The following is a 10,118-nucleotide window of genomic DNA, read 5'->3' on the forward strand; positions in this document are numbered from 1 at the left end:
TGCAAAGGTGGCCTCAATATGGCACAACAGAGGGGTCAAACAGACTGTCTAAAATAAAAATGAATAAAACACATCTGTTTCTTGTTTCATTTCCTCAGCAACTCTTTTCATCTTCATGAAAGACTCACCAGGACTCAGTGAGATGTGACATTGTTGTTGCCGAAAGTATGAGCTGTCAGCTGGACTCTGCTGGAGCAAATCTGGCTTGCTCCAGAGCAACCCAGCATGTTGGTCTTGGAAAAGGGTGTTTGTAAAGCAAACAAATTTAATCAATATAACACCCTGTCAAACTGGTGGGAAATCAAATAGTGTGAGGCCGTCCAAAAAATCTAGTGATTACACATGTCAACATGCCTTACATGTCAATGGGGACACCAGGCATCCCACTCAAAAACTCCATTTAATCAAATGACCTACTAAACAAGGAGGGAGTGTACTGTCAATGGGTTTCAGGCCCATTTCTGAGGTAATTTAAAATCCAAAAGCTTCTCTGTCACAGCGAGAGAAGTGAACCTGGAAAAGGGAGATCATATAACCTGACGACGTCTCAATCAACCACACAGACGAGGACCCACAGAAGTTATTATTTAATGGAGATACTGTGCACTATGTTCCTTCCTGTTTTCTCTAAAGAATTCCTGTTGCTGCTTAGGCTGTAGAGAATCGAAAGAGGTCCTCTGAACTTAACATGGAATTCAATACCTCATTAAAACAGAGAATATTTAGGGTCTCTTTCTGGCCGATTTCAAAGGCTTCAAGGTCTGCAATACTAAATGAATCTGCCTTTCCAATCAGCATTTCTGTCATGTTACCTACTGGTACAAAAGGGGTGTTTAAATCAAAGACCCTTTTTATTTTGTTAATAGTGGAATGTGTTCTATTGATCTGTTAAGTAATTGGGGAAGATGGAAAAAATAATGACATTGACACATTGGCATCAGCCTCAGCCTAGGCTGATTAATTGAATAAATATAACAGAACTCCTTGGTGGAGATCAACAACCACTCTAAAACTTTACACACAGATTTTCCCTGTACTGGTAAAGACATGGAAGATGTGGATATACACACACTACCAACATTCTGTATTCAGGAGTTAGATCCTCCCACTCCTGGAAGTCCAGCCGATCTCTCAACTCCTTTAAAAAACTCCCCCCGAGTAGAAACTGAGACAGATGGTTAAGGTCTAAGGTGGGGTTCAATTAAGACTTTTAAACAAAACTCACTACAGCCTTCCAATACCAGTACTTGTCTTGCAATTACAACTGCTAAGATGCTGACAAAAATAACTATGCACTCTGCTCAATAATTGCTTATGTAGGAATCAACCACATATAGTTATCAAAAATACTGGGACTAAAGTAGTCCTATTCCAACTCTGTTTAAATATTCTACTCATAAGAATCAAGAAAGCTGGTTATTGGGCTCACTCACAACATGGCATAGCATATGCATAACGAGCAAAAGAGGTCATTCAGAATTTTAATACAATGATTTTATACCGTGTGTTAATTGCTGCAGCATCTAAAATATTTTTGAAAAGGTTGCGCAGTTTAGTGAAGTGTTTGGGACCAACTGACATGGCAGAAAATATTCACCATTGTTTTACGCTTACAGTCTATTTATGACTAATGAAAGAGATGCTGCCAAGACCCTGGGCATTCCATACTGTCAGGCCATACGGTCAGAAAACAAACTTGGCAAGGTATCAATGACTGAGGCAATGCTTGTCACACTAGATGATTTTGTGATCAAACAGTGATAAGGAATGACATTGAGTGCTAAAAGGCATTAATTATGACAGATTTACACAATTATACATTTCAAAATTCTGCCACATATATTTTCTCACCTGGTTTGCACGTGTGACAAGTTCTTTCTGTGACAATGTCTGATCCTGTAAATCTACAGCTATGGCAGATACAGAGCTCACAGTGACCGCCTTCACTGTTAATGACTCTGAGAAGACACATTTGCCACTTGAGGTTAATGACTGTTCACGGTTTCCACAGTGACACATGTGGCTTTGCCACATCCCGTAAATCTGCTGTGACAAAGAGTCGTATTTTACCTATGCTTGTATGGATGGAAATTGCTTCAACCCCTCTGGGTCACCAGCAGTCCTTTACGGAGGGACATTGACATGTTCTCTCTGTCCTGTAACACTGACATGGCTTCAGCTCCTCTCTTTACCCCATGATCATGAATGTTAAACAGAAGGAGGGAAAATCTGCTACCTGCAAGCCTCAGCAAGTCTGCTGTCACCAAACCCCACATGACACCACCACCAACAGCAACCAAGAAAACACAGCCAGTGATTTGAAAACAAAACCCTAAAGGTGTCACAGAGGCAATTTTTCTCAAAAGGTCAGCTACGGAGCTACCCATTCAAGCAAATTGAAAAAAAAAATCTGCTATTTATACAACAGCCCCAGAAAAAGCCGTTAGTTTCCTGAGTGTGAGTGCCAGGCAGATCTCCGGACCTGGCGACGGCAGTTTCCAGAATCTCAATGCTGCCTGAATCAGTAACCCCCGTCCTTTTGTTCAGGGCACAAAGCGTGTCTTGGGAACACTGGTGAAAAAGTCCTGCTCTTTCTTTCTCCATGTTCTCCTGTGCTTTACCCTATTATGCAGCGAAAATCTCAAACAATGCCAAAAGGAGATGTAGGCCTAAGTCTACAATGAATTTCAGCACAATGTGATAGCATCACCATTGTCAGACAGATTAATTCAAATTCAACGGAATAAGCAGAAAGGATATACACTTACAGTAAATTAGGTTATTAACAATAGAACGAAGTAAAAAAAAAAAGGCCATGAGGACATTCATTTTCCCCTGCTCTATACAATCATCTGTCAAATACCAAAACAATTTAATATATATGAGATAAATCTAGACCATTTAAATATCTCACTAATAACTGAAAAGACACAATCGTAAGGACTACAACACAACAGGACATTTACTCAAAGGTTAACAGCATTCATTTTCCTCCCCTTTTAAAAATTGTTCATTCTAGCCTTTCTACCATTAGAAAAAATACACAATGTGGACGGCTGTCTCAGTTGTCTTTCATGAGTACGTAACTTCGTAGGTTTGAACATCAAAGTGAGCGTCTTTTGCAAAATTTTATTCACATAGTCACATTTGACCGAAGTACAAGCTCAGAGCAATGATCTATGCAGATGTATAGATCAGTGGTAAACAATTACCACCCATGTTCCCAGCATGCACTCTGACCTGCATGCAAACAACACTTCACAGAAGGGATGGGGAGGGACAGGGAGTTGGGGTGGTCTCCCCTAGTCCTTATGGCTTAACACTGACTACATGCAATATTAACAGTTAATCAAGTCTCTCTAAAGAAAAAAATGTTTGAGCTAATAAAACATTTTAAAAAGGTCCACAAAGCACCACATAGTTTTACAAAGCATTTAAACAGGTATATTTAGATTGGGTTAATATGCTCTGTGCCTTCATATGTCATATACAGTAGGCTAAATGACAGGTACACAGTGCAACTGACAAACACATATATCATGAAGCTATATATTGCACTTGAGGTCTATGTAAGTAAATGTCAAGATGAACAATATTTCACTAATTCTGTCCAATTCATGAATGCATCAAACAGAGTAAAAACTATGGACACAATTAACCATCTAAATAAAAAGTTACTAAAAATGTTTGCAGTGCATTTTTTTCTGTAAGGCGTATCAATAGATAAGCCATCAAAAGAACAGATCAATATTTGAATTATGGCAAATGGCGCCTAAGTAAATTAGTGTTTTGTCTGCATGATCCATGATCACACAGCAATCTTGTTAAACTGATTGACCAATAAACTTTAATAGTTATTGATTAAGCGTTAATTGTTTGGCTCAAGTGTATATTCTTCCCTTGCATCTTTATATACGTTTAAATTTGGGTGCTAGTCAAAATGATTTTCAAAAGATATACCTGCTACAGCTCTGTTCTTGATAACTGGCTACAGTAAAAAAAATTCTTCCATGTATCAACAGTCGGTGGGAAGAGAGTTGAAAACAAGCTGAACCTGTTTATGAAAATCAGTATGATACAGTAACTTGGCATATTTTGAGAGTAGAGGGGGTGTTTACAAGATAGCAATTTAGGCATATTATCACACCAGTTCAGATCGTTTGAAATGTTTAAACTTGTATGCACCACCCACCCCTCAGACATCAGTGCAGCGGCAGTAACGGATGCCGTTGACAGGGCATCTGGCTCAATTTATATGCCCATCGCAGAACTGTGTTTGGAGCCCAACTGACAGCATACTCAGAGACGTGTGTCTCCATTTTCTTTGTACTCTGGTAAACTGTTGAGCGCGGTCTCTTCACTTTTGGACTGGAGGGCATTTTCGCCCTTCCTGGTGTTTTTTTTTGTGGCTCTGGACAGCCTTCGTCTGAATGTGTCCCCAGCTAAAAAGTACAGAATGGGATCCACGCAGCTGTTGAGGCTTGCCAGTCCTCGAGTCACCTGATAGGTGGCATACACCTTGTCATTGAAGTCACACATGTCCGGACTCTGAAAGTACAGCCTGGCTCGCATGTTGAGGTTCTTCATCACGTGGAAAGGTAAATATGAAACGGCGAACACCGCCAACACTATTATCACAAGGTGAATGGACTTCCTCCTTAGAGGAGCATTGTTCATGTCATTGTATATTAGAGCTTTGACTATTAATCCATAGCAGCCGAGGATAATGATGAAAGGGATGCAGAATCCAAACACCGTCGTGCACATACTGTAGATAAAGTACCCTTGCAACTCATCCTCGGTGGTAGTGTCGTAGCAGGTGGTGGCGTTTTTCTTGGACCCGGTTCGGGAATAGTACAGGATTGGCGAGATTCCCACCACCACGATGAACCACACCAGCGCGCTGGTGTAGATAGCGTTCTTTTTCTTTAACCGGCCAAGAGATTTGAGCGGGTGCACCACCCCCGTGTACCTGTGCACGCTGATACACGTCAGGAACAAGATGCTTCCGTACAAATTTACGTGGAAAATGAAGCGCTGAAGCCTGCACAAAACATCCCCAAATATCCAGTCCGTTTTGTTGAAATAGTAAAAAATCAGAAAGGGGAGAGACAGTACATAGAAGAAATCGGCGAGCGCCAGGTTGAACATGTATACAGAGATGCTGCTCCACGGCTTCATGTGAAACACGAACATCCAAATCGCCAGACTATTTCCTATCAATCCAGTAATGAACACCATGATGTAAACAGTCGGCAGGTAATAAAACTGAAAGCCAGTCTTTGTGAGCGAACAGCCCCTGGTGTGGTTTTGTATTTCAGAAACATTGAGAAGTGAAGTAAAGTTTAAGTTTGTTGTCATGGTGTCTGTAAAGGGCGCGTGTATCGACTGTTAAAAAAGAAGAAATATGTAAACCATAGGATTGCTTTTTATACATTTAATAGTCATTAGTGCAAGCACGTAAAATTAATGAAGTACATAATCTAGTGTATTCATATATGTAATCCACTAATTAACAGTTCAACGGAGGGTAAAAGTCCGTTGACGCTGTATGTCACCATATCCACGTTAATTACCTCTCGAAAACAAGCATTACGACATCAACCAATCCGGTTTTTAAGGCGGTAAAACATGTTTAAATTAATCTTACCATTGACTCGCTTCAGAATCCCACATTCCTCGTGTATCTGTTCTTATATATCGTGGAAATCCCTTGGACCACGACCGTGGAGCAGTTGATTGCTCTCGCTTCGTGCCCTCCAGTGTTTTGGCCCTTTCAAAGTTTGCACTGCGAGCTCTTTCTCACGGTGCGCCCCGGCTCTATTGAGCACTGGTATGAGACGGGCGCTAGACAGCTGCAAGCACTTGCAAAGCGCAGGAATTACAAACCGCTCCAGCACCAGCAGTCGGTCGCCGAGGGGAGGGGTGACCGCTCAATGCAGAGGCGTGGTTTTTTTGACAGGCCCATTCTAACAGCAAACTTGTGACGCAATGAGCTCCTCGATATCACGAGCAGACTTGCGAGGATTTTTTTTTTCTGTTTTGGCAGATATAGTCTTTTGCACGCATCATTTACAGCGTGCTCAAGATAAACTGTGCATGTTTGGGCCGCTTCTGCAAGCCCATCTACGTGCAAGACAAATGCCTTTTTTAGCATTGTTTTGTCTTCATGAACTAGCCAACAGTGTTTTTGTTTATGGACTGTTAAGAATGCTCTAAATATTTGAAACTACATTTTCAAAATGAATGAGTTAATACACTTCATTGCAGATTTACTATTAATGCATAAATATGTGAATGCAGGACTTTTGTAACAATTTAATTTGTTTTTCTGGGGTACATTTTATTCCTCACCCATCCACCTGTAATATTTTATTAATGCTCCTGGGCAGTAGCAACATCAAAACAACATTATGAAAGCATTTTTTTTTTTTTTCATTTTATGGGCCAGATTCTATGTTTTCCAAAATATTCCAACGTATCACTCATGCTATTTTTGCAAGTAATTTCTCTGCTTATTATCTGACATAACAAATTCATTATTCAGTTATTACATATGTTCATGCAAAAGGTTTCTTGGAGGAGAAACTGCGATAGGCAAAGGTGGTTGTAGCTTTAGTGACAGCACAGACTTTTATTCTGGAGTACAGTAGGCATGAGAATGTTGTTAAGCAGCAGTGGCCCTTCATGCTTGTATGGGTAGGGTTGGCGAATTGGAGGTGTCAGTCCAATGGGCTGCTCTGAGGCCTGGCCCACCCCTCAGAGTTCTAGCATGCCCTGGCTTCCCTAAATGGGAAAATATGTATATATAAATCTACATGTGTATACATACATATATATGTGTATGTGTGTGTATGTGTGTGTGTGTGTATATATATATATATATACATACCAATGAGCCAAAACATTATGACCACTCACAGGTGAACCGAGTGGTCATGGAACACGCCTGCCACACTGCACACATTGTTTGGGAATGGTTTGAGGAACATGTCGAAGTGTTCAAGGTTGGTGTTCAAGGCCTCCAAATTCTCCAGTATATCTTGCCACTCGAAGGGGCTTATTTAGACTTGATATATGAGGGTGGATTTAAAGATTGGAAACTGCAGTCAGCTTAGCTTATCTGAAAATGCAATAGCAGCAAATCGCAAATGCAAAAGGTATTCATTTTTAATATATTACTTGATATTTGTGTCATGTTTGATAGGATGGAGAAAAATGTTGATTCACTCATCCATTAAGCAGTAACATTCACTGTAATTTAAACAGCAGCCAAGTAAATCTTGTAGGCCTGAGCTAATTTAAGATCAGATAATTGGTTCATTGTATAAATGTGGTTGCAAATAAAATATATTTTCAAAATGCAACCAGATAGGGCAACCACGAGACAATCACAGAAGCTGACACAGAACAGTCAAAAAGTATTTCTGACCACTGATGTAGCTGACTAGCTCGTGGTCCTAACCACTAAATGGTCTGGACCACTAGCCTGAGTCACTTTCCTTGTGCTCTTCAACACATTTCTGTGTGGGATGCCACAGCACATAGCTGGCTTCAGACATCTTCAGAGAATCTTCTCAGGTATGCAAACTGTATCATCATTACATTGTTCCAGGTGTAAACAGTCAATATAACACAAATGAATTTTAATGGTTTATTGACCCATTGCTGGAAAAAACATTGAAGCAGTATGTTGATAAAATTTTTGATTGACCATAACTATTTATTTTTTGGGTCTTCATAATCCATTGTGAAAAGCAAACCTAGGTACCAGAGAATGGAACTCATTTTGACTGTATGAGTCAGTCTAGTTAATTCCTGGTGTGCACCTGGGCATGGCTTAATGCACCCCTATCCTGCTAACTGCATCATCAAATACAAGACCCTGCAATATTTCCAGATACATTGGTGAGTGCTCAATTTTGTAATATGTGCACTGAACTATTTTCAACTTCAAAGTCTAATGTCTATAATGCTCTAGTCAAAGTGGCTGGATTCTCAGAGGGTGTAATGTAGAATCATTTTACTTTCATGAATTAATTTTTTTTTAAATATATTGTATTCTTTTATGTTCTTTTGGGCAGTGGATGGAACATATACTGTAGGATCATAATCTTTCAAGCTGTGAATGTATATACAAATATTCATTAATAACATTTGACTGTAAAGCTATCAGAAAATGAAAAAGTAACAAGAGAAAGAGTAATAAGAAAATATGACCACATAGCTCAGTTTGACATTGTCAGTTCAATTATTTCTGAAATAGTCTGTTACAACACATTCTTGCAGAAAGTGACATGGAGGAAGTAGTTGCCCCGGGTAATCTTTCTGCAGCGCCAAACAGAGAAATAAGCTTCATGAACATAACAATCAAAAAAACAAATAAGCTTGTCTGATAATTATTACTGAAGCAACTTCTGAAGTCAAATATTGCAAACATAAATTCTTGTCCTTATATCTATGTAAAACGTACATGTGTTCAGTTTTTTAAAAAATAACCCCTCATGTGGTGAGAATAAATTAAATCTATTTTGCTTTTTGTCACATGGCAAAAGTACACTGCTCTTTGGTGATGGATAACTAAAGAGGTACTCTCTTAAAGAGATAGCTTTGTTCAAATATGGCTCAGAAAGACCTAGGAAGGGTATAAATCAGCTGTCTGAATACAAATAACTGGCTCAGACAGAAAATTGGCTGTGTGTGAGGAGAACTGCAAGGACAAACACAGGAAGGCTGGCACAAGAAGAAAAGAGGGGGGGCGGGGAGGGGGGGGCAGAGGAGGAGTACAGTCTGTAGACCTCTTTCAAAAAGAATGTTGATTCGTGTCCTGCTCAGTGGTTGTGAATAAATTTTGAAAGCGGGAATTATACTTTACTTTTTTAAGATTTACCTATTATATTTTTTGTGTTGTTTTATTTTACAATTATTTTACATTTTCACACTGGTATCATTTTAATATTACATTGTTTCTGATTTAATTTTTGTTTATTTGTGTTGCTTTTATTTATGGTTCTTAATACTTGTGTTTTACTTTGTTACTGAGGTAACCCAAACAGGGAAGGAGGGTTGGTCTTGTATGTTCACACCATAAAATGTGTTGCTTTGGCAAACTCCTGCTGTGTGCATAAAGCCAATCTGAATCATTTCAGTCCTTGAATACAGAGGGAGGGAGAGAAGGCTAGAGTGAGCAAGGGAGCAACAGAGGGGCAGTAGAGTGTGAGAGAGTGCCATGGGCAGAGAGAATGAAGGGTGAGGGGAGAGGAAGGGAGGGAAAGGTTAGGGTAAATTGAGGGTAGAGAGGGGGAGGGAGAAAACGTGAGCAGAGTGACTCATTAAAATTCTGAGAGGCACCTTCTCTCTGAAAGCCATGACAGCCCTGTTGCCACCACACAGCAACACAAAGCACTATAACTGAACAGAACTGCAGGAAGCACACTCTCAGTGCAACAGAGCCACCTCAGGATCCCCGCTCTGCAGTTAGATGCAGGTATGATTCTGTAATTGCTCCTGCATCAGCTAAACCCAAGGGGAGGGGGATCACAACCCATTAAATTAAGTTAGGAGCACTGACTCAGGATCAGTGCACTCAGGAAGGAGCTGGATATCCAAAGAGGATGGGGTATTGCTTGTGTCGTACTCTGCCTCACTTGTAAGTCCCTTTAGATAAAAGTTTCTGCCAAATGAATAAGTTCAAGTTCAAGTTCAAGTTTATTTATCATGTGCATACAGGTACAGAGTACCATAAGCAATGAAATAAAATGTGCCCTGGCGCTCTCTCAGCCCAATATCAATGAATAACAATAAATACCAATAAATAGCAATAAAAGTACAATAATAAAAAAGACTAAAACCATAGATCAGACCTCAGCCCTCCTTCTAACTGAACTGTTGTTCAAGAGCCTTATTGCCTGAGGGTAAAAACTGTCCCTGAAGCGGGAAGTCCGCGCTGTGATGCTCTGTAGGCGCTTCCCTGAAGGGAGATAAGAGAAAAAACTGTGAGCGGGGTGACTTGTGTCCTGCATAATGCATAGTGCCTTCTTCTTGCAGCGTTTGATGTAAATGTCCTGTTTTGGTGGTAATGGTGATCCGATGACTTTAGATGCTGTTTTTACTGTCCT

General features: G+C 40.0%; 1 protein-coding gene across 1 annotated transcript; it reads right to left on the reverse strand.

Annotated features, from left to right (window-relative positions):
* Positions 1–3,698: 3,698 nt before the first annotated feature.
* Positions 3,699–5,859, reverse strand: p2ry1 (purinergic receptor P2Y1). Its single transcript, XM_036537094.1, has 2 exons — positions 5,651–5,859; positions 3,699–5,388 (listed from the first exon to the last, which is right to left on the reverse strand). The coding sequence occupies exons 1-2, from the start codon at positions 5,651–5,653 to the stop codon at positions 4,300–4,302; spliced, it is 1,092 nt and encodes a 363-aa protein (XP_036392987.1). The 5' UTR covers positions 5,654–5,859; the 3' UTR covers positions 3,699–4,299.
* Positions 5,860–10,118: the final 4,259 nt, after the last annotated feature.

This window comes from Megalops cyprinoides, chromosome 9 (genome assembly GCF_013368585.1).
Source record: "Megalops cyprinoides isolate fMegCyp1 chromosome 9, fMegCyp1.pri, whole genome shotgun sequence".
Lineage (NCBI taxonomy): Eukaryota > Metazoa > Chordata > Actinopteri > Elopiformes > Megalopidae > Megalops > Megalops cyprinoides.